A 24,992-nucleotide genomic window follows, 5' to 3' on the forward strand; every position below is an offset into this window, starting at 1 on the left:
CAGGCTATGATCTCGGAGTCCTGGAATCGAGCCCTGCATTGGGCTCTTTGCTCAGTGGGGAGCCTGCTTCCCTTCCTCTCTCTCTGCCTGCCTCTCTGCCTACTTGTGATCTCTGTATGTCAAATTAAAAAAAAAAAAAAAAAAGACTGGAGTGGCAGGTATTGGGGATAATATTCATTTAGCCTTCTGAGCTTTCTGGGCATAGTTGGCGACTTTGCCAGCTCCAGCTGCCTTCTTGTCCACTGCTTTGATGACACCATTTAATGGTAAGACTGGTTAATGATGCATTGTAAAACCAGGACAATGTTTTGTGAACCATTTTTTGTGTGTGCACATGTGTGGCAGTTTTAGGTTATTAGTTTTGAAACAACATGGCCAAAATCTGTCACTGAATTTTGAGACCCTACATTAAAAAAGGTTAATGGGAACAAACAAAACAAAAACCCCATAAATGGCTGAATTTAATCAGCTGTGCCTATGAATGAAACCTCCACAGAAACCTCGAAGGACGGGGGCCAGAGAGCTTCAGATTGGCGAACACATCAAGGTACTGGGAGAAGGATGTGCTCAGAGGCACGGCAACTCCACATCCCTTGCCTTGGGCATCTCCTCCCTTTGGGTGTTCCTGTTGTATCCTTTATGATAAACTGGCAATCTCATAAGCAGTGTTTTCCTGAGTTCTATAAGCCATTCTAACAACCCGAAGACGGGGTTGTGGGTACCACTGATGAGCAGTTGGTTAGAAGTGTAGGCAACAACCTGGGACTTGTGACTGACACCTTAGGTCGGGCAGTCTAGTGGGACTGAGTTCTTAACCTGCGGGGTCTGCCCTAACTCCAGGTAGTGTCAGAAGCGTTATGAGCAGAGGAAACACGTTTTCCAACATTATACTGATTCATTCCTGCAACTAGTGCTGTGAGAAATTTTACACATATAATCAAGGGACATTTTTGCAAAACAGCTGACCAGTATTCCTCAAAACTCTAGGTCTTCAAAAACAAAGCGAGTCTGAGGACTGTCACAGCAGAAGAGCCTTTGCAGATATGACTAAATATAATGGGATATCCTGGAACAGAAAAAGATAAAAACTAGGAAAATCTGAATAAAGTATGGGGTGGCGAAGGATTTGAATACATTTCTCCTAAGATACACAAATAGTCAGTAAGCACATGAAAAGATGGCTAACATCATGAGACATTGGGCAAATGAAAATAAAAACTGCTTCATTACCCACTAGGATGACAGGTACTAACAAATGTTGGCAGTTGAAGTGGATAAATTGAAATCTCATACATTGCCGGTAGGACTTAAAATGGTACAGACTTTCTGAAAAAGTTTGGCAGTTTTTCAAAAGATTAAACACTTACCATGTGACCCAGCAATTCCACACCTGGAACAGATCTTAAAGAATTGTAAATAAGTCCATACAAAAATTTATACATGAATGTTCATAGTAGCATTATTCCAATGGAAAAAGCCCCAAATGCTCATCAACTGATGGATGGGTCAACAAACGCATGGTATTGCTAGCTACACAACAGATTACTACAAAGTACTGATCCATACTATGACAGGGATAAACCTAGGAAACATACTAAATAAATAGCTTACAAAAGGCCACATGTTGTTAGGAGCCCATTTTATACAAAACGAAACTAGCTTAGTGATTGTACTAGGAGCTGGGGAACAAAATGAGTAAATGCTAATGGATTTGGGTTTTTTCTTCTGGGGTTGATGAAAATGTTCTGGAATTAGTGGTGATGGTTGCAAACTCTGTAAATATACCGGAAACCATTGAGTTGTACACCATTTTTAAAAAAAGATTTAACGGCACAGGAGTTATTTCAATGAAGTTGTTAAAAAGACTCTTTGTAATGTCAATACCATAGATGCTTATTCTGTGTACAGGTGCTCGACAAAGCAGAGCACGGCCGAGTGCGTAACAGATTTTAACAAGGTTGGATTCTCCTTCCATATGGTTTTCACTATGGCCAAAAAAACCTGGGTAGAAGAATTAAAAAAGACTACACTGAACAACTCTAATGTTTTATAAACCTTTATTGGAAAGGCTACAAACTTTGTATTGCCACTGCATTTCTTACCCTTAAAGTGGTTGTGGGGAAGTAACCTTGGATACAAAACTACTATGCTGTTGAATCTTGCCCAGGCTGGTTGTAAAATATTTTTTGTACAATGGAGGTAGAGAGGATAGGGCAATAATTTAAACCTCACAGGCCTTGATTAATGCCAGGACCCTTCCCACCCCCACCACATGCCCCCCATTCAGGTTATGGTAGACCTAGAAATAAACTACAAGTACTGTGTTGAGGCTCAGGGATGGCATAATACATTTTTAAATTTTAGTTTTCACTTTTCCCTCTTTGTTCTTTTACAAATGTAAAATGTACAACTAATGTTTCTTCTCCCTAAAATTAAAGTGTGTTCTAAAAATATCTACTCTGGGAATGAAAAGAAGGTAATAGAAGATGGAAAGAGCAACACAACATTCTCTTCATAGCAGTTTTACCTGATTTTTCTCATACCAGCCTAAGAGTCTTACTTTTCTATAAAACATTAGTAATCAATGCTTCCCCCAATCTCAAATATTCAACTTAATGGAGACAGAGAATCTTTAACTTAACATTTAATGAAAACAGCATTTTAACAGGTTCTATGCAGACATGGTTCTAATATTGATTTGCTGTTACCTTATTTTTAAAAGGGGTGGTGGTGGGGAGATACAGAGGCTAGTTTAACCTGGCCCCGATGCTCAGGATCGTAACTTATGAGTTACATAACTCAGATGTCCTTGACTGTACAAAGCATCAATTGAAGCCAATAAAGCCTGTTTCTACCAACATACCAAACTTTCTTTTTGCCTTTTAATACTATAAAATGGGCACATACCTGAGGCATAAGCTTCAGGCCAATGGGTTTTTAAGGGCTGCTTAAGAACCAGAATGAAGGATACATTCTCCAGTTTAAGGATACATTTTACAGTTCAAAGTATGTTCTTCCTTCTAAAAATGTGACACAAAGAATAATTTATACCAACTGCTTTTTATTATCGAGTTTCAGAAACCTTTCACAAGATGGTAAAAAAAAAAAAAAGTGGAGGGGACTTTACAACCACAGCTAATGTTATTTTTTTCCATTGTTCCCAGTCAGCTCCAAACCCATTGTGTGCAAAGCCCATTTTTCCATGCATCTAAATGATAGATACAGGCTATGAAATTCTTTATTCTATTTGTAGCAGCTTACGCAGGTGCAGCCAAACACAAAGCTTCAGGACAAATTGTACACAAACTTTACAATGTGGGATTTGGATTTAAAATATGAAACATAAAATCTACACAAAACTGATAAAAATCAAGCACGGATACCAGGACTGAAACTTATAACCCATGTGTGAAAGGGAGTCTTATTTCCTTTCAAGTGCTTTATTCTGCTACAGAACAGTCAAAATGAAGATGTAAAGCTTTGTGGTTAGTTTAAATTATACACTCTGTAGATACTATACCAATTTTAAAAGTTACACATAGACCAACAGATGTCCATCAGTTCATCTGGACTGACCAGACACTCCAGCTGGATCGCTGAAAGCAAACCGGGCAAATGTGGAAAGAAAATCCACCTGTGCAATTTGTTTGCAGAGTTTACTGATGGGCACATTGCACTCCTGGTCCATGATGGCTGCTGCTTTCTTCATCAGAGCTATCATTATAGGCTTCACGCCTCTGACCACCTCCCGAGCCCCGAGTGCTATCAAATTCTTGAAGCTCTACCTCCTCTGTGTCTCCAATTATGTTTGGAACTTCTGGTCTAGATGGCAGAAGATCTTCTAGTTCCTTCACGAAAATCAAAACGAAACAAAAATGTTAAGTTTGTGAGCTATCTCTTGGCCTTCTCTCTGAATACAATCCAAAATATATGCTTCTTTGAGAGTTAAATAAATCTAGTGTACTTTAAAGCCAGAGATGACCAACTGATGACCCACAGGTCAAACCTGCAGACATCTTTTGTACATCCCAATATTGGTTAGGACACAAAAAAACAGAATTAGTTGCCAACAATTAAACACTGGAAAATTTTACCTAAGACACACCTTCCTGCATGGAATAACTAATGCTAACCTGGGAGGCTGCCTCTTCAGGTAAGGGATCTGGTGTTTGGGTTGTCTCAATCCTCCCACAAACTTACATCCAGTCTGCTTTAATTCTTTACTATTCCCTGCTTGGCACCATCAACGTTTACACAGCAATCTTTTTTTTTTTTTTTTTTTTTTGAGAGAAAGAGAGAGTAGGGGGAGAGGGAGAGAGAGAATCTTAAGCAGGTTCCATATCCAGGGAGAATCCTGACGTGGGGCTTGATCTCACAATCCAGAGACCATGACCTGGGCTGAAACAGAGCTGAATGCTTAACTAAGCCACAGAGGTGCCCCAAGCCTTGCCTTTAATAATCACCAGGTCAGCCCAACGATCACTCAATGTTAAAATAGCAAAATTTTACAAATTACATGTTCTATTCTTAGCACCAAAAACAAATCAAAGGTGACAAAGGACCACCTCATTATTAAACTTTTAAGTAATTTCTCGCTTATATACAGAGAGAATACTTACAGAAAGCTTGTCTGGGTTGATCCAGTTGTTTTCAGGAAACTGCACATCAAACTTTATGTAAAGATCACCTTTTTCAAACGGATTACGATACTGTGGCATTCCTTCCCCTCGAACTACACGGACACAACCTATTATTTGAGTAAGTAAAAAGAAAACTATTAGAATTTTACCCAAGAAGAAAACTGCTCAATATTTTTTTGAAAGTCACCTACTATAAAAATTTACTAACTGCAAAAACAAAACAAAACAAACAAAACAAAAAAACCCCTCCACATGGAATCCTGGATCAGACAAAAATCAAGACTCACCTGGTTCAATTACTTTTCCAGGGGGGTATTTTACCACAATCTGACGTCCATCAAGGTGCTTAAATGTGAACTGAAATCCACACAGAGCTTCAACAAGTCCTATTTTATATGTCATGTGCAAATCATTCCCATCTCTCTGGAACACCTATAAATAAAGCAAACAAAACACATTAAAAAAAAAATTATGGAGCCACACCCTGTTGTGCTGTATTCCTTGAAACGATTTCAAAACCTTCATTCTACCATTCACTGTAAAAGCCAAACTGTCATCATCCCTAATTCCATAAATTTACATAAGGAAACCGAGCTATTCTCATGTAATATGCTAGGAACACCTATCAGAAAAGCACTGGAGTGACACCTGGGTGGCTCAGTCGGTTAGGCATCTGCCTTTGGCTTGAGTCCTGATCCCAGGGTTCTGGGATCAAACCCCAAGTTGGGCTCCCCGCTTGGCGAAGAGCCTGTTTCTCCTCCTCTGCCCATACCTTCCCTCACCCTCCACTGGGCTCCTGCCTTCTCTCTCAAGTAAATAAATAAAAATCTTAAAAAAAAAAAAAAAAAAGAAAAAGAAAAGAAAAGAAAAGAAAAGAAAAGCACTGGAATTGGGAATAAATAAATAAATAAAATCTTAAAAAAAAGCATAGCTGAGGCTCCAAAAACCACAACCAGGGATATTCTGCAATTGTGGCTTATTTTCTGGCCCTGCCTCTGAGCAAAAGGTGTAGACAGTCCAGGGGGATTCTGTAGAACAGATTCACCAGACATGATCGTAACAGGGGAAGGTGAGAGCCTATGTTCAACATAAAAAGCCTAACCAGTAATGCCTGGCCACTAAATGGACTCAATATCATGCTTTACACATGTTTAAGTTTTACATTTAAACTCTGTAAATGTGAAAAATTTGCTTAGATGAACGTAAATCAAACAGCAGTGCTAACACTGACTAATTACACTATTAGCCTATGGCCTAAGTAATGCAAAGATAATTTAATAAACATCAAGTATGTTTCTGAGCTTTCAATTTGTAGCAAAAATACGTCCAATTGCACAAATACCTAACATAACTTTTGCTTATTAGAATTTACAACTATCTGTACTTAGCTCTTGAAATTTAAGATGAAGCAAAATTGCAATGGAAGGTCTCACCTAGATTTTTTTCAATATGAAATAGTCTCTCCTCCAAAGAATAAAGCAGATGAACACAGGGAAAGGGAAGGAAAAATAAGACAAAAATAGAGAGGGAGGCAAACCACAAGAGACTCAGCAACAGAAACAAACTGAGGATTCCTGGACAGGAGATGGAATAATTGGGTGATGGGCATTAAGGAGGGCACTTCATGTTATATGCAACTGATGAATCACTGAATTCTACCCTTGAAACTAATAATACAGTATATGCTAACTAAATTCAAATTAAATACATTTTTTAAAAATATTTTATTTATTTGACAGAGAAAGAACAGTGAGAGAGAGAACTCAAGCAGCGGGAGAGGGAGGGGGAGAAGCAGACTCTCTGCCGAGCAGGGAGCCCAATGTGGGGCTCAATCCCAGGACCCTGATGAGCCAAAAGCAGATGCTTAACTGAGCTACCCAAGCGCCTCAAACAGGATATTTTAATGTTTTTTATAACTGCAAAATGCCAGTGTTTCTGAACATCTTGTAACATTATTGTTCCAAGGGTGCCTGGGTGGCTCAGTGGGTTAAGCCTCTGCCTTCAGCTCAGGTCATGATCTCAGGGTCCTGGGACAGAGTCCTGCATCGGGCTCTCTGCTCAGCAGGGAGCCTGCTTCCCCCTCTCTCTCTGCCTGCCTCTACTTATTTGTGATCTCTGTCAAATAAATAAATAAAATCTTAAAAAAAAAACCCCACATTATTATTCCAAGAACCATCTATAACCAAATACCCTTCGGTTAAAGCTACATCAGAAGTAGGGAACAAGAGGCACCATGTTCTTAGAAGGGAGCTCAACTTAAAATGATTCCAACTGAAGATGGTATCAGGGTTGTTTCGGTGGGCAGGGAACTCTGGTGGAGGGGTGAGTAGGTTAGAAAATCTGATGCTAAAATCTGAACAGAGAACAAATAGGAATTTGGGGAATTTTTGAAAAACCAGGTTAATGAGGAAGAACTACCAAGAACCAGACAGTTAAAGACTTAAAGCGATGATAATTTCTGGAAAACAAAGTATAAAGAAGGGACTAACATCACCAGATACTGTGGTTCCTTGTTGTGCAAATGCACAACTGTAGCCATTATCACCAAAACATACATACACCTGTACTGAAAGACAAATACACATGATATAAAGCAGTCTCAAAATTGAAATGTTTTCTGACTGGAAGATTTGTATGTTTTGGCTATAGCACTCACCCTAATCTCATGGCCTGACAACTCCTTTAGCACAACTGCTGAAAGTTGGGGGGGAGCCCCAAAGTAACTATAAGCTTTTTCATTAACTACTTGAGCCAAATTTTCTTAGAAGGTTAACATTTTCAGGTTACCTAGATGGCTCAGTCAGTTGAGCATCAGACTCTTGCTTTTTCTTTTTTTAAAAGATTTTATTTATTTATTTGACAGACAAAGATCACAAATAGGAAGAGGCAGCCAGAGAGAGAGGAGGAAGCAGGCTCTCCGCCAAGCAGAGACCGATGTGAGGCCTGATCCCAGGACCCTGGTACCATGACTTGAGCCAAAGGCAGAGGCTTTGACCCACTGAGCTACCCAGGCACCCCACTCTTGCTTTCTTTAGGCTCAGGTCCTAATCTCAGGGCTGTGAGACTGAGCCCCATATTGGACTCTGCACTGACCATGGAGTTTCCCGGAGATTCTCTCTCTCCCTCTGCTCCTCCCCCACCTCTCTGTCCTTCTCAAATAAATAATAAGTCTTGGGGTGGGGGACCTGGGAGGAAAGGAGTTACAAATATTTCAACCTATAAGATCCTAAGGCAGAATTCTAGGAATTACTGTTTTTTGCTAAGCAAGAAGCACTTGCTATCTGTAGGTTTGGCAATATCCACAAAGGGCCTAAATATATATAGTAATTTATAGATTTGCTGAGGTAAAAAATTTATCCTGAGAAAGGCTAACATAGGAGAGAGCAAGCTACAATCTAGTTAGGGAATTAATCCAACCAATCAAATTCCCAGACTCTACAATTTCAATATAGCTTTATTCTCTATTAAATTCTTTAAATGATTTTCAAAATTTACTTTATTTGTAGAAATCACCATCAAATGAGGAAAAATTTTTAGTACAAACTAAAATGGTGCCCTCTCTCTGCCTACTTGTGATCTGTCAAATAAATAAAATCTTAAAAAAAAAAAAAAGGCAGTGGGGGGAGGTGCCTAGGTGGCTCAGTGGCTTAAAGCCTCTGCCTTCAGCTCAGTTCATGATCTCAGGGTCCTGGGATCGAGCCCCGCATAAGGCTCTCTGCTTGGCTGGGAGCCTGCTTCCCTCGCTCTGCCTGCCTGTCTGCCTACTTGTGATCTTTGTCAAATAAATAAATAAATATAAATAAAAAATAAATAAATAAAAACTTTAAAACAACAACAACAACAAAAAGCTAGAAATGTGGTTGACTTGTGATATAAGAACCTTTAGAGAAACTCAAGTCAATGTGATCAAGTATGATGCCAGAACCTTGTGAAAAGCTTCTATAGTCAAGAATATGGGTTATTGGGCGCCTGGGTGGCTCAGTGGGTTAAGCCGCTGCCTTCAGCTCAGGTCATGATCTCAGGGTCCTGGGATCGAGTCCCGCATCGGGCTCTCTGCTCGGCAGGGAGCCTGCTTCCTCCTCTCTCTCTCTCTGCCTGCCTCTGCCTACTTGTGATCTCTCTCTGTCAAATAAATAAATAAAATCTTAAAAAAAAAAAAAAAAGAATATGGGTTATTACTGAAGAGGTTTCCCGAATAGCTCCGAATACCGTCTTCAAGAATAAAGGCCCTCAGTATATGCACTGGACTCCCTGCTTGGTGGGGAATCTGCGCCTCCCCTATCCCTTTGCTGTTCCCCTTGCTTGTGCTCTCAAGTTCTGTCAAATAAATAGATAAAATCTTAAAAAAAAAAAAAAAAAAAGTGTAATGGTGTAAACAGAACAATACATACTAGATCACATCGATGGACCACTTAATTATGCCTTGTATATAACATACGATATGTATCCAAAATAATTATTTTTACTTTTTTAGCATTTTATTTATTTGAGAGAGAGCACGAATGTGAGAGCACAAGCAGGAGCAGTGGGGGAGGGGCACAGGGAGAAGCAGACTCCCTCCCATCTGAGCAGGAAGCCTAATGTTGGCTTGATCCCAGGACCCCACGATCATGAGGTGAGCCAAAGGCAGATGCTTAACCAACTGAACCACCCAGGCACCCCCAAAATAAATTTTTTTTAAAACTGCAGAACCTTTTAAGAAAAGGTCACATGGTAAACCCAGAATGTAAAACAAATCAAGAGAGCAGCACTGAAGACTGAAGTCCTATCCACCACTCACCATCCACCACCCATCAAAGGAGTTCCACAATGAAAAATGAGCTGCCTTAGATCATCTGGTCCAATGCCCTTATTTTCCATAAACAAGGAAACTGGGGTGTAGAGACAACAGGATTACTTAAGATTATAGTGCTAACCAATGGCTGAGCTGGGACTAAAACTGACTCCTTTTCAGTGCTCTGACTGCACCTGCTCTGTTGGTCTACTAAACAGTCAGTTCTTATAAACTTAGCCTAACCACTTAACTTCTATGTTCAGTGTTGTTCCACAGAACCCAAAAAGATTTAACCTGTATCTTAACCACGAGACCCATTTCTGAATAAAACAAAAATTAAACAAACAAACAAAAAGGAAATTACCTCATGTTCCTTCTCTTGTAGCAAAAGTACAATGTCTCCTGGTTCCACTCCTGGGGCCTGATCTGCTTCCCCAGTGAATGTAATTCTCTGTCCATGTTTCATGCCTTTGTCTACGTGGACTTCAAGAATCTTGACTTCTTTAATCACCTTCTTCCCTTCACATTTTTTACAGCGGTCCTTTTCATTAATTACCTCTCCTAAAAAGAGAGAACATTCAAACTCCCAGCAAAAGTATTACATTGTACTCTTAAATACTTTTATTAATTAAATACATGTTTTGGATTTAACCTCTATGTAAAAAGTTTTGTTTAAATTATCATTCTTTTTTTTTTTTTTTTTAAAGATTTTATTTATTTATTTGACAGAGAGAGATCACAAGTAGGCAGAGAGAGAGAGAGGAGGAAGCAGGCTCCCTGCTGAGCAAAGAGCCCGATGTGGGACTCGATCCCAGGACCCTGAGATCATGACCTGAGCCGAAGGCAGCGGCTTAACCCACTGAGCCACCCAGGCGCCCTAAATTATCATTCTTAATAACAGAAACTTACATCTTACTACAAGTTACCTGAAGGACCCAGCTACCTTGTTCCATTTCAAGAAGAAATGTTATGAGAAATGTAATATATCTTAAACAATACTTTCCTGACTCCTGACTACACTTCCTAAAGTTCAAACAAAGCCTAAGGATCAAGGAAACAAAATGGGTAGTCAGATGCTGAAGCTTCTGAAAGTGCTACTTCATTTTTTGTCCTCAGTCTTAGTTTCATGGAAGTTTAACTCTACAGAGACAGCCCAAATAAAAACTTAAAAAAATCTTTTATGGTTCATTGTAACTTTGTATACTGGGTATGTGATTTTATTTATTTCCTAGACTAACCCCTGCCCAGACATCCTATTACAGATCTTCCTTTTATTTAGGTACACTATCATTGAGATATTTCCAAAACCAATAAAGAGATGACTAAATTTTAGCTGACATTGAGTATCCTCAAACCAAGTTTAGGACAACACAGTTTCTTTTCTAAGCATTCTTCTGAAACATTTAATTGGTGGTATAATAAAGTAAAACTGAAGCTCTACACAGTACATTGTGAAAAAATAGCATTGATTTCTACTGGCTGATTACTGGCACATTTTAATGCTTAGGTAACATGTATAATTAATGACTTCAGGGACTATTTCTAGAACACTACTCTCAAAAATTATGTTCTGTAAAGCATCAATTCCTCGTAACAGTACATAGGTAAAGATTCAGTCAACTCTGGTTCCTTGATAGCAGGAACTGTTAGAGCTTTTAATAAGGTAAAGTGCACTGAGACTTTCCAGGAGGGGAATTTAATATACAGTTTCTCCATTATTTCACCACTTCCTAGACCAATCTGGAAAAAAATGCTCTAGAACTGTGCTGCCCAATGGTAGCCATCAGCCATCTGTGGTTATTTAAATTAATTAAAATTTAAAATTCAGTTGCTCAGTCACACTAGCTACATTTCACATACTGAACAGTCTCAGGTGGCTAGTGGTGACCATACTTGACATTGCATACACAGAAAAATGTGTAGAAATATTTTATTAGAAAAATTTTGCAGAATTTTTGTATATCATTGTACATCACTCTAGAAAAAATTTATTAGATGGCACTGCTCTAGAACAGGGTCTGGCAAACTAAAACCCACAGGCCAAATTGGGTATGCCTGTTTTTCTAAGGAATGTTTAGCTGGAAGTTGGTCATGTCCATTTGGTTATATATTGTCTATAACTATAAAACCACTACAAGGACAGAGGTGAGTAGTAGTTTCAGAAATCACTCTGAGGGGGCGCCTGGGGGCCACTGCGTTCAGTTTGGGTTACGATCCCGGAGTCCTGGGATTGAGTCCCGCATTGGGCTCCCTGCTCTGGGGGGAGTCTGCTTCTCCCTCTGACCTTCTCCCCTCTCATGCTCTCTCTCAAATAAATAAAGTCTTTAAAAAAAAAGAAAGAAAGAAAGAAAGAAAGAAATTACTCTGAGCCTAAGTATTTCAAAGCCATTCAAAACATGAAGTAGTAAAAAAACAAAACCAAAAACACAAAAACCCTGAAGTATTTACTTCTGTGAGAAGAGCTTCAATCCCCATTTTGCTTAAAAGCTAGCAAGCTAAAGCTTACAGTAAAACCCTCCACTTATCAAAATGATAACTGAACAATGTGCTGTCTCCCTCTTTATCAAATATAACCTTTAAAAATATAAAGGGACAAAAAAACTTTGCCCATTCTTTCGAAACTAAAGAAGACTAACATTTCACTAAACAAATCTACTGTTGTGTTCATACAGTCTATGTGTAATAGAATAACTACTTTCATATTCGTCTTTTAGAACTCTGTATCTTTAATAAGATGAACACAAACACATGTTAAAAAAGAAAAATTATAAGCCTCTCCAATTCCTGCATTTCCAATCCATTTCAACATAAAAGCAGAGAAGTACTGGCATGCATACCTTCTCCATTACAATCAGAACACACAGACTGCATCTGTTGTACCATTCCTGGAGCCAGCTGTCTGATCATGATGCGTACACCTCGACCCCGACAAGCACTACACTTCTGAACAGCTCCAGACTTTCCGCCTTGGCTAAAGGAAGGAAAGATGTAAGTTAGATTTCTGCCCACAGACCATACCACTGGCCATGACAAACAGGAAATGTGCTTTTCACCTTCATCTTCAACCTTCAATGACTAATATTTAAACTTTCAAATGTATCAGAAAATGTTCCATTTGGGTAGTTTAAATCATGAACAATTTTTACCTGGTATAGACTAAATGTGCCACTGAAAGAACAGAAATTAATTTATTTCATAAACCTGAACACACACTTACCCACTGCATGCACTACAGAGTACATTCTTGCTAAGTTGTAGTTTGGTTGTCTTGCCATTATACAGATCTTCTAAAGACACTCTGGGAAGAAAAGAATTAGGTCCAATCAAATTTTGCCAAATTCTTCTAAATATAAGATATAAATGACAGCTCGCACAGCAAATTTTACTATAACCTTTTAAAGAATTCAAAATCATCTTGCATTAAGTCAACTGACGGAACTTTTGTTTTGTGACTCAAATTAGAAGAATTTTATGATTATGGAGAGTATATATGATGCTCAAAGCCACAACCTATAGGATCAGGCCAAAAATTCGCTATGCTGTGTTTTCTGATAGAGTTGATAACCGAACAAACCCAAGCACCACAACCTTCTTCTGGCCTCAGGCAGGAGCCTCCATCTAATACAACCCTCTGAATGAGATACAATTATTATCCTCCTTTTACAAGACAAAACTGAGCAGAGGTTAACTTGCCTTACTTGGTCACACAGGCAGCATAGCTCCAGAGTCCATGCTCTACTAAAGGCTCTGCTCCCCCCAAAAACAATTTTTAGAAAGGTGACAAAGTTATATTACAACTTATAGGAGTCGTATGCAACTTAGCTTGTGTGTCTCAAGAACAAAACAAAACAAAACAAAAAACAAAAGAGACCTTATCAACAGTGAGACAAAGAGGAGGAAAAGAACAGGTTTTCAACAGAGCCTAGAAGTTTAAGAGGTCTTTAAGTTTAAGTTCTTAAGTTTAAGTCTTTAAGTTTAAGAAGTTTAAGAAGGACCCACTGACTTAAAACCAAAATTATAACTCTGAACAACTTTTAACAAATTTCCAAAGGGGTCTATGATTTTTTTAAAAAAAGAACAGTTTAAAAGCCTATTAAAAATACAAAACTGAGGGCGCCCGGATGGGTCAGTTGGTTGGGCGGCTTCCTTCAGCTCATGTCATGATCCTGGAGTACCCAGATCGAGTCCCACATTGGGCTCCCAGCTCCATAGGGAGTCTGCTTCTCCCTGACCTCCTCTCTCCTGCTCTCTCTCAAATAAGAAAATAAAATCTTAAAAAAAAAAAAAAAAAATACAAAACTGATAAAATCCAATTCATCTTTATACAGCATATTTGAATTACAGGACTGTTCATTTCCAAACTAACCTCAAAACAATCTATGTATATCAAGTCTCAAAAATATTATTCTTTAGGGGCACCTGGGTGGCTCAGTGGGTTAAGCCGCTGCCTTCGGCTCAGGTCATGATCTCAGGGTCCTGGGATCGAGTCCCACATCGGGCTCTCTGCTCAGCAGGGAGCCTGCTTCCTCCTCTCTCTCTCTGCCTGCCTCTCTGCCTACTTGTGATCTCTCTCTGTCAAATAAATAAATAAAATCTTTTAAAAAATATATTATTCTTTAGGATCTGAGAGCAATGCTTTTAATGTGGTTTTACTCTTCTCATTGTGTTTTAAAATCTCCTTTAGCAGTAAAGAAAGCACCTATACTATTTATTTTGTGGTATCCAAACTTTCCCAAAATCATTACCTCAAGCTAAAATTTGTATGTTCTAGGCAGTGTAAGAATAAAACACTACCAACACTTCCCAATGAGATAGCTACAACTTAATCAGACAAAAGCAACTGGCTGCATCTGTCTTTTATACCCATAACAATCTTTAACCAAATCATCTACAGAAAACAAATAGGTAGCTCATTTACTCCTTACATATTAAATTACACTAGTATACAAAACCACTACGTAAGAGGCCAGAAAAACACAGACACTTCAACAAACATGGCTTATGAAGGAAAAGTATGGGTAATGGTCTGGCCAAGCTGACACTCTCCACCAATGATGCTAAACTGGCACAATCCTTTATAAGGCAATTTAGTTGTAGTTATCAGCCTCAAAACACTGAAGCCTGCCTGGATATCTCCGCCAAGAAAAGACAATGCTGTATATAAAGATAGTCAAAGCAGCTATTTATTACAGAAAAAAATTCGCAACATCCTCTAGAAAAGGTGAATGCTTAAATAAATCATGGAATGAAATATTATAAAGCCTCCCAAAATGAAATCCTGTAACAACAGGTAAATTTTAATACTGTTAAAAGAAAACAGCATCTACTGTATACATTGAAAAAATTTTAAAGTATTAAGAATTTATTAAGGCACAGCAAGTACTCTTCCTGATCTTATTTACTTCTTAAATCATTTCTGTATCAACTAACCCACCATACTTGGAAGAATATCCAACTGATAATTTATTTCTAAGGATAAATTCTTTAAAAATACAAACAAATTTAAGAATGAGATTCAAACAATGTAGAAGTTTACACTTCCTCTTATCTACTCAAATATATAAATCAGGTAATAATGAAATATTTTAAATAAACACTTGAAAGTCTCTGGTATTTGCTAGTAAAACCATTACTGGTTCACGAAAAGGTGATAAAAGACCTCACAAACTCTGCGAAGTAAAATAGCTATTTTCATACTGTAGAGGGCTCATGGGTTCACAGTCTAAGACCAAGGTCAGACACCATTCATATGTTGGCAGGTTAATGTCAGGCTAGAAGCCAGCAAGCTCCATGGAAACCAATTTGGGAGAGTTCACACTGAGGATCAAGTAATGAGTGACTGTAACATGTAAACAAACTAGTCACAGTCCCACACTCTGTAAGTTTTTAAATAAAAAGTAACTTGGAAAATTTAAGTACTTAAAAGAAAATAATCTTCATTATTGTAATTTTAAATTATATAGTAACAAGTGGCTTCAGACCAATATAACAACCCCCCCCTCCCCGCCTCCTCAGTAGAAACATCAACCATCCTTTAAGATGTGTAGCAAAATACAGACACCCAGGTTATCAAATTCAATTTAGTCATCCAATGAGGACAGTGAGGACATAGATTTTTTTTTCTGACAAAAGACAGAACATTTTTGATACCTTTAGCTTTACTAAGCATTACTACTTGAAAAAATAGTACTCAATATTTTTTTAAAAAGAAAAAAAAAGATATTCACTTAAGTGGATGCATCATGTCTTCTCCTCTTCTTCTGCCATTTCGACTTCTACTCTGATTGCCCATGAAGCCGAACAATCCCCCACCAAAAATGTGAGAGAAAATATCATCCATGCCACCACCTCCACCGCTACCTTCCCGAAGACCTTGTTCTCCATATCTGTCATATAATTCACGCTTCTCAGGATTTGACAGTACTTCATATGCAAAACTGATTTCTTTGAACTATTATATAAAAAAAAAAAGGCAACAAGGAAAACAATTAGATTTTCAAGTAGAGGAGTGGGGGAAAGGCTACTGGAACCTGGAACCCAATTATTCTAACAAAAGCTATAAATTACCTTTGGTTTGATTCTGGTCTTATCTCCCACCTACTACTGCCTGGAATGTTAGCATTCCCAATACAAAACCAAAATACTCTTCATGTAAAAGTTTGGCTTAATGGGAACACATGGGACTTTTCTTTACAAGATTCCTTTTTTCAAGCAGGGCAATTTAAAACTGAAACCTCTAAGGAAAAGTCTCAAGTAACTTACTTTGTCACCAGCATTTGGATTCTTATCAGGATGGTATTCCTTGGCTAACTTTCTGTATGCCTTCAATACAAAAGAAAAATTTAAAAAAGGTTACATACAAAATCTGATTTAACGATTTATGAATACTAAATATTAATTTTTCTGAGAAGCAATGGGTTAAAACCACAACCTTCCGAAAACATCTTTTATTCATTGAGATTGTTTGACAATCTGGATTCATAAGCCGAGAAAATCTCAATATTATTTACTAATTTATTCGCCTCAATACTGTTCACTCACTAACCAAAAACAAAATATGAGAAATCGGTATTTTCATTATTGTCAAATGTCTCTGATGGCCAGTAGCCATACCAAGAGGACTCCAGTGAACGCTAAAGAAAAGATCGTTAAGTTTGTTAAAACTGCGAAACATTTTAACTAACAATTAAGCTAAGGGTAGAGCCTCTGCACAGGATGGCTCCTACCTTCGCTCTAGCTGAAACATCAGGCAAGAGAAGCTCCTTTTATTTTTTCATGTGGAGGATTAATTAGGGTATTAGTTAATTGGAGTGACTTCAGTTTTCGTGAAGTTGCACACATTTAGGTGGCTAGGAGACACAGCACTTAAGTCTTTATTCACAGACACATGAATTATATAATACAGACTAGCATTTCCGGTAAGGTAACAGGAAGTCCATTTTACTCTCAACTCGACCCGTCCCAAGGCCTAAGGAGCAGTCTCCCTTTTTCTCAGCTTACAAATCTGGATACTTGAAGCTCGGTGAGGACTGTGTAGGGCTCAGTCACATGCCGCAAGTGCTTTGAAATCTCGAGATCAAAGATTCGCAGCACTGCAGAGCGCAGTAAGGCCTTCTATTTATTTTTAGTGTACACTCAGGTGTTTGGCTGGGACCCACGGGCTACTCCTGAAGCGGGTACACACATCCAGGCTACCTGCCCACAGAACAATACACAGACGCACGGGGTTGGTGGGCCAAGGAGGAAGAGAGGGAGGCGCTCCTGCGGCTGCGGCACCCAGGAAACATCCCCAACTGCCCGGAGGCACCGGCGGGGGCGGCCTCAACCCGCCCGCCAGGCCCTAGACCCGGGCCGGAGTCGGCTCCGAAGCCGACAACCGCGGCGTAGACGTCTCCCCCGAGGCCGAGATGCGCTGTGCGCCTCTGTCCAACCTGTTTTTCCAGGGTGATGACCTCCGCGCGGGGAGGGCCGCGCAGGCTGCAGCCTCCCGGGAGCGCCCGGCCTCCGGCGCCTGCCGGGGGAGGGAGGAAGGAAGCGCTCCCGTCGTGTTTGCGCAGGGGTGGGTTTTATTTGCTGCATTTGCGGGCGGGCGGGGCCGACGGCCCAAGGTCAGCCGAGGCCGGTCTCGCTGCCGCTGCCGCCCCCCGGCCCGAACCCGCAGCGTCCGGCGCCGGCTCGTGGGCAGACCCGTAGTGCGGCCTGGCCGCCTCAGCCGAGCAGGCCCGCGCCCCTCACACCTTGCCCGGCCGTCCCGCTCCCCACTACCTTCTTTAGCTCGTTCTCGCTGGCGCCGGGCGGGACGCCCAGGATGTCGTACAGCTTGGTGTCGGCCACGTTTGCCATGGCGGCCGGCCGGGCAGCGCTTAGGGAAGTAAGCGACGGAGCAGACGGAGCGCAGCCAGGCCCACAGCGGCGTCGGCGGCAGCGCAGGCCGAGGAAGACAGCGAGGGAAAGAGGGGCGGGGCTGAACTTTGACCCGACGCACGGCGCGCCGTGACGTCGTTGCGCGGAGTCCGCCCCCAAGCCCTCGGCCCTAGCCGTTGGGGGTCGTGGTGGAGAAGGACTCGGCGGTAGGCTGGCTTTTCGTCGGGGTCCGGTCACGCGGGCGGGTTCCAGCGTAGAAACTGAGAGAACTGTAACCCGCGCTTTCCAAGAATTTCAGCTCTCTGCGAAAGGCGTTTATGGAGAGTGCTGAGGGGGAGGAAGAGGCTACCTGCCTCGGTCAGCATCGCGGGCAAGAAAACCAGGCCGGGCCCCCGCGGGAGGCCCCGCAGAGGGCGTCCGCCGATTCCGAGATGCCGCAGGTGGACCCTCTGCGTCTGGTTCCCTCGGGGTTTAAGATGAAAAACAGCACCTGAGTGTGTGTGTGTGTGTCTTTGTGTCTCTGTCTGTCGTGTGTGTTTTGTATTAAGGAATTTTTAACCATCCCTGCAAGTAGTATGTTGCATCGCAGAGTACAACAGTTGTAGCTACATTTTACCGATTTTGTTTCATTTGTTTCCTCCCGCCCGTACTCCCTAGTCTCCAGTGTTTTAAGGGAAACCATTTTATTCATAAGTGTATGTACCCGACATGACTTTTGAAGGCATAGCCACATTTAATGAAATTAAGTCTTTCATCTAATTCCTTGTCCATGTTTGGATTTTCACAGTTGCCTTAACGACCTTTCACAGTTGATTTGTGGTATCCGGGTCCAAATTAGGGCCGACCCGTTCGTTGCCTCTGGATCACATGTTCAAGTCTCTAACTTTATAGCATTAAAATGAGCCAACGCCAGAGCTCTAAAGGGTATAAGGCAGCCTGGCTGCACAGTTACCCGGTGATTGATGCCCATCGATTTACGTTCATTTCAGAAAATGTTTGCAGTGCACCCACCACGTGCTGTGATGGACAGTCACCTGGACTGGGGGAGGGGAGGGTTACAAGAGAAGAAGCCGCAGTGCCGGCCTTCAACTCCCTAACGGTTTATGGAGACACAAAAATAAGATGTTCTTATCCTTTGGAACGCAAACTCGTCGTAAAGACTTCAGCAGAACCATCTCAGAATAATCTCTCTTCCTTGGCATTCCTCCAGCCATAGTTGTGGAGGGCCTTGAGTATCCTGCCAAGGAGTGCAATTTATCCTGAAAATTCTGGGGAGTCCTTGGTGGGAAGACCTGGTACTCCTTCCACCCAACTCTTCCCTTTTCTTTAAATCCTATCGAAAAATGCTCTTCTTTCAGTGAACTTTGACTTGATTCCACAGCGTGGTGAACACCACTTTTCTCATACGAGTTTCCACTACCCTTGTTGTGCCTTTCCTAGTCGTGTCGGATGTGAAATTTGAACAGTATTTTTGTGTGAGTCTGAACTCCCATTAATAGGCTGTAGATTACTTAGGGGAAATTCATTCTTCTGTACCCCACAAGGTCTGGTTTTGAATGCAGTAGGCCTCAGTAATTTCAGTTTCCTCACTTCCTTTTCACATTTTGAGACATTCATAAAAAGCAGTATAAAGTTGTGGCGTTAGAGCTTGTGGGTTGGTAGCCTGGATCTGCCACTTATTAACAATGTGACCTTGAGCAAGTTATTTAATTTTTCGGAGTCTATTTCCTCACATGTAAAGTTAGGTTTAATACTATTTATGTCATTGGCTTGTTTTGAGAATTAAAAGAGTTAATAACATAATTGGAACAGGAGTTAATGCCAAATTTTAGCAATTGGTTTTTGCCCATTTGCCTGTAGGCTGTTTTCCATATGTCTGTTCATTGTTTTTCATTTAAATACCTGCGTTTCCTGAGCGGAATTCCCCAGCTTCCTCCATTGCTTATGTGGAATGCCCCTCAGTCCTTTTTCATGATCTCACCTCTCCAGACCTCCCTGCTTGCCAGTTACCATACTTTCTTCATTCATCAGTTCTTGCTCCATATGATAATATGAACTGAAAACTGTCTTTATTGCAACCTTTATGTAGTTTACCTTATTTTCTTTATTTCTGCTCATAAAGAGTCAAAAAGAACTGGACTTTTCTGTTTGTTTCAGTTTTACTCAACTTTTTCTTTCTTTTTTTAAAATTTTTTTAACAAGTGGAAGAAAGTCCTCACTTGGTTCAATTTTAGATATTTTAGTGAATAGCTAGTAAATTCTCTCCTTAGCTCTAAGTTATTTTTTACCTGTCTCTAAACCAGCAACATAATTCACCTTTTAATTTTGTTTTCATTTATTTATAATAGTTGCTTCATTTCTGAGTGTTAATTGTGATCAGTATTGTTATTTCTAATTTTATAAGTCAACAAGTTACTTCAGAACAGTTCTGTGTGTTTCAACTGGCTTATACTCTCCCTGTCATCACCTGTGAGCACTAACATTTCAGCTACTGACTTTGTGTTTTTAAGGTAGCTCTTTCATTTTAGCTCCATATTTAGCTAATGCCATGAAGAGAACAAGACCTTTATCTCACTTCATGTCTCAGGCACCATGAAATGCTGAGTCATAGTCATCTGAGGGCTGTTCTCTCTGCACAAATGATTTAAAGTTTGAAGCTGGAGTGATTTCAGATTTCTGCCAGGCTTATATTGTTGTTAAATTCCTTTTTTTTTTTTTAAAATTAATTATTTATTTGACAGACAGAGATCACAAGTAGGCAGAGAGGTAGGCAGGGAGAGAGGAAGGGAAGCAGGCTCCCCGCTGAGCAGAGAGCCCCATTCTGGGGCCTGATCCCAGGACCCTGAGATCATGAACTGAGCCGAAGGCAGAGGCTTTAACGCACTGAGCCACTCAGGTGCCCCTGTTCAATTCCTTTTTAGAAATTTTTAAAATTTGGTGTATTTATGTAATTGTGAGGGGTTGAGGTGGGGAGGAGGTATTTTTAAGGACTAGGGAGGAAGTATATGAATCGTAATAGCTTTAAGGCCCTTTATATTGTTCACAACTAACACAATACAAACCATGTAATCAATCCATTACAGACAGCCCTTGTATGTATGATTAAGTCAGGTCAGTTTTGGTTTTAGTCTTTTTTTTTTTAAAGAAAATTTATTCATTTGAGAGAGAGGGAGGGTGGGAGCATGCGAATGTGCGTGCACACATGCATTTGGTGGGGCAGGGAGCAGAAGGGGAGGAGGGGGAAAGAATTTCAAGCGTGTGCTGATCAGGAAGCCGGTGGCAAGGCTAGATCTCAGGACCCTGAGATCGTGACCTGAGCTGAATCCAAGAGTTGGATGCTTAATTGACTGAGCCACCCAGGTGCCCCTTTAGCCTTTTATCTAATTAGTTTTGAATGTATAGGGCAGGTGATGCCAGTTAAAATATTTTTCAGGCGATGTGAAAGAAGGTGCTCATGGCTCTTGTCAAGACGATGTTAGGACTTACAGGACTGATGGTACTACTCTGGGCAGAAAAAGTTGTGAGGTTTAGATCACTAAATTCTTTGTGCTTCCTAAACGAGATTGTTCAGTGATGGGGCAACTGGTTGTATATGGTGTATACACGTGTGTGTGTGTGTGTGTGTGTGTGTGTGTGTGTGTGTGTACACACACACGTATATAATTGTATATGGCGAATAGCCCCACTGCTAACCTATCAAACAGTGTCATGTCAGACCTTTTGATGTCAATTAGCACACTGTAAAGGTCCAATTTGCTTGTGAGTTAAAAATAGATGTTTATGGGGCGCCTGGGTGGCTCAGTGGTTTAAAGCCTCTGCTTTCAGCTCAAGTCGTGATCCCGGGGTCCTGGGATCAAGCCCCACATCCGGCTCTGCTCAACGGGGAGCCTGTTTCCTTCTCTCTCTCTGCCTGCCTCTCTGCTACTTGTTATCTCTGTCTCTGTCAAATAAATAAATCTTTAAAAATGGATGTTGAGGGGCATCTGGGTGGCTCAGTCAGTTAAGTGACTCTTGATTTTGGTCATGATCTCAGGGTTGGGAGATGGAGCCCCACTCCACACTGGGTGTGGTGCCTGTTTAAGATTCCTTTCTTCACCGAGCCTGGGTGGCTCGGTGGGTTAAAGCCTCTGCCTTCGGCTCAGGTCATGATCTCAGAGTCCTGGGATCGAGCCCCACATCGGGCTCTCAGCTCAGTGGGAAGCCTGCTTTCTCCTCTCCCTCTGTCTGCTTCTCTGCCTACTTGTGATCTCCGTCTGTCAAATAAATAAAATCTTTAAAAAAAAAAAAAAAGATTCCTCTCTCCTACTCCCCTCTGCTCCTTCCCACTGTTCACCATCAAGTGTCTGATACATATAGACCGAGTATGTATCAGACACTATTCAGGGTTAGGGATACAGTCTTAAATAAAACAAAATTCCTGCTCTCACTGAACTTATATCTAGTGGGGAAGATGGATAATAACAATAAACAAGTATATAGTATTTCAGATAGTAACATATATTCTGGAGAAAAGGAAAAGGGATAAAGAATATTGGATTAGATAATATTTTTTTAAGATTTTATTTATTTATTTGACAGAGATCACAAGTAGGCAGAGAGAGAGAGAAGGCCCGGGGGGTGCAGGCCCCCCGTGGAGCAGAGAGCCCGATGCAGGACTCAATCCCAGGACCCTGAGATCATGACCCTGGCGGAAGGCAGAGGCCTAACCTACTGAGCCACCCAGGCGCCCCGGGTTAGATACTATTTTTATTTAGGGTATTTGGGGAAAACTTAATTGATAAGATGACATTTGAATTTTTTAATTAAAAAAAAATTTTAAGACTTATTTATCAGACAGTATAAGAGGGAGAGTAGGAGGCAGAGGGAGAGGGAGAAGCAGGCTCCCTGCTGAGCAAGGAGCCCGATGTGAGACTTCATCCCAGCACCCTGTGATCGTGTCCTGAGCCGAAGTCAGATGCTTAACTGACTGAGCCACCCAGGCATCCTGACATTTGAATTTCAATCCAAGAGAAGGGAGAATATTTGAGAAAACTTTCCAGGCAGTGGTCCTGCAAAGTCGCTAAGGCAGAACAGGCCTGGCTTATTAGAGGAGGAAGACCAGTAATGGCTGGGCACGGCAAGTTACACATACAGTGGAAGAAGAGGTGATGAAATCACGGAAGTTATGGGAGACCCAATCAGGTCCATTACAAAGACTTTGGCTTTTATTATGTAATGAAGAGCCATTAAAAGATTGTGAGCAGAAGAAAGACCTAAACTAAGTTGCATTTAAAATGGATCACTTAGATAGCTGTGTTGAAAAGCTATTGCAGTAAAACCCAGGCTGAGAGATGACTTGGGAGAAGAGGCGGGGTAGTATTGGTTGGATTCTGGAAATATTTTGAACTTGGAGATGATAGAATTAAATGTTGGGTTGAACGGAAGTGTGGTAAAAAGAAAAGTTTACATTAAATTACAGATGCTTGTTAGACATTCAAGGAGCAGTGTTAAACGAGCAGTTAGGTTGATATGAATGGAGTTAGAAAGGGCGGTGATCCAGGCTAAAGATGTATTTGGAACCCTTTCAACACATTGATGGTGTATAGAGAGAGAAAACTGGGTAAATTCACCTTGAATAGTTCTCTTGATAATGTTAGAACCCCTGGAGGAGCTTTGTAAAATGGCAGTGTCTGAGCCTCTCCTCCCAAAAGACCTGACTGAATTGATCAAGAAGTAGGGCAGGCCATTGAACTTTTTTTTTTTTTTTTCCCCAGAGAGTGGAGGGTGTAGAAGTAAAGGGAGAGAGAGAATCTTCAGTAGGCTGTATGTCCAGCTTGAGCCCAAAGCAGGGCTTGATCTCACTACCCTGTGATCATGACCCAAGCCCAAGTCAAGAGTCAGGGAAATCTTGAGCCAAAATCAAGAGTCGGAAGCTTAATCAACTGAGCCATCCAGCTGCCCCAAGGGCACTGTATTTTTTAAAACAGTCTAAGATGATTCTGTTTTTGAACACTGTTTACACTTTTTAAAAAAAACTGTAAACAGTGTTTCCAGGAATAGCCTTAATAAGTCTAATTTTTGTGTATACTTTTAGTCGCTCCAGTGGGACATATTTCTAGAATATTATTTTGTCAGTTTCACACAATGAAGAACATGTAATTTTGTTCTGGAGCACAGTTCTTAAAATACTCCAAAGCTATGAATTTGCTTAATAAAATTTCCATGCCTTAAACATTAGAACAATTGTTATTAAACAATTGATAATACAGATTAGGAAAAATATCCAAAATCTGTAGTGACATTTAAGTGCCAAATCTTTCTCCTAGACATAGTGCTAAGAGATTTCAACATTGCTTAATCAGAAAAAAAAATCATAATTTAAAAAAAGCAAAAAATGAGTAGAATACAGAAAGCTCATTCAATTTTGATTTAGTCATCAAGGAATTCACAATCTTGGATTCAGTTTTCCTTATCAGGCACCTTCTTTCTTAGTGAATTTCATCAAGGTAAAAAATCACAATATCTGGGGCGCCTGGGTGGCTCAGTGGTTTGGGCTGCTGCCTTCGGCTCGGGTCATGATCTCAGGGTCCTGGGATCGAGCCCCACATCGGGCTCTCTGCTCCGCGGGAAGCCTGCTTCCCTCTCTCTCTCTCTCTCTGCCTGCCTCTCTGCCTACTTGTGATCTCTGTCTGTCAAATAAATAAATAAAATCTTTAAAAAAAAATCACAATATCAAAGATACAGAAAATAAAATGTTGGTAAATAAGGATTAAGGAAACCAATTAGGAAACTTAATTGCAGGGACCCAGGAGAGAGAGAAAGAAAGACAACGTAGACAATATAGGATCGGATGCTAATAGTAAAAATAGGGAGGAATACTGATACAGATCGATTGATGGATCGATCGATCCTGGAGGTAAGATGGGTGATCCTCATAGCTGTTTCCAGATACTTACCTGTCCTGAATTCTTAAAATTCTTAAAAACATATAGCTTTCACTATCTAGTCATTAGACCGTATCCCCATTACCCCATATTGCATTGTCAATTTATTGACCCCTTATCTCTCAAAAATTTTAGCTCTGGGTTCACTCTCTCCCAACTCCACTACTGTCTTAATTCTTGACTTGAAATATACCTGCAAATAATCCTTCCAACACCCTGGCCTCTCAGTTAATGGAACTCACATCCAATGATCTTGTCCTCCATTCCCTTGGAACTACTCATTTCTGTAGT

General features: G+C 40.6%; 1 protein-coding gene across 1 annotated transcript; it reads right to left on the reverse strand.

Moving 5' to 3' along the window:
- Positions 1–2,629: 2,629 nt before the first annotated feature.
- DNAJA2 (DnaJ heat shock protein family (Hsp40) member A2) lies at positions 2,630–17,910 on the reverse strand. Its single transcript, XM_032324988.1, has 9 exons — positions 17,680–17,910; positions 16,177–16,236; positions 15,642–15,865; positions 12,632–12,712; positions 12,252–12,385; positions 9,779–9,975; positions 4,928–5,072; positions 4,620–4,747; positions 2,630–3,848 (listed from the first exon to the last, which is right to left on the reverse strand). Exons 1-9 carry the CDS (start codon positions 17,755–17,757, stop codon positions 3,657–3,659), a joined length of 1,239 nt encoding a protein of 412 aa, XP_032180879.1. The 5' UTR covers positions 17,758–17,910; the 3' UTR covers positions 2,630–3,656.
- Positions 17,911–24,992: the final 7,082 nt, after the last annotated feature.

Source organism: Mustela erminea, chromosome 19 (assembly GCF_009829155.1).
Source record: "Mustela erminea isolate mMusErm1 chromosome 19, mMusErm1.Pri, whole genome shotgun sequence".
Classification (NCBI taxonomy): Eukaryota; Metazoa; Chordata; class Mammalia; order Carnivora; family Mustelidae; genus Mustela; species Mustela erminea.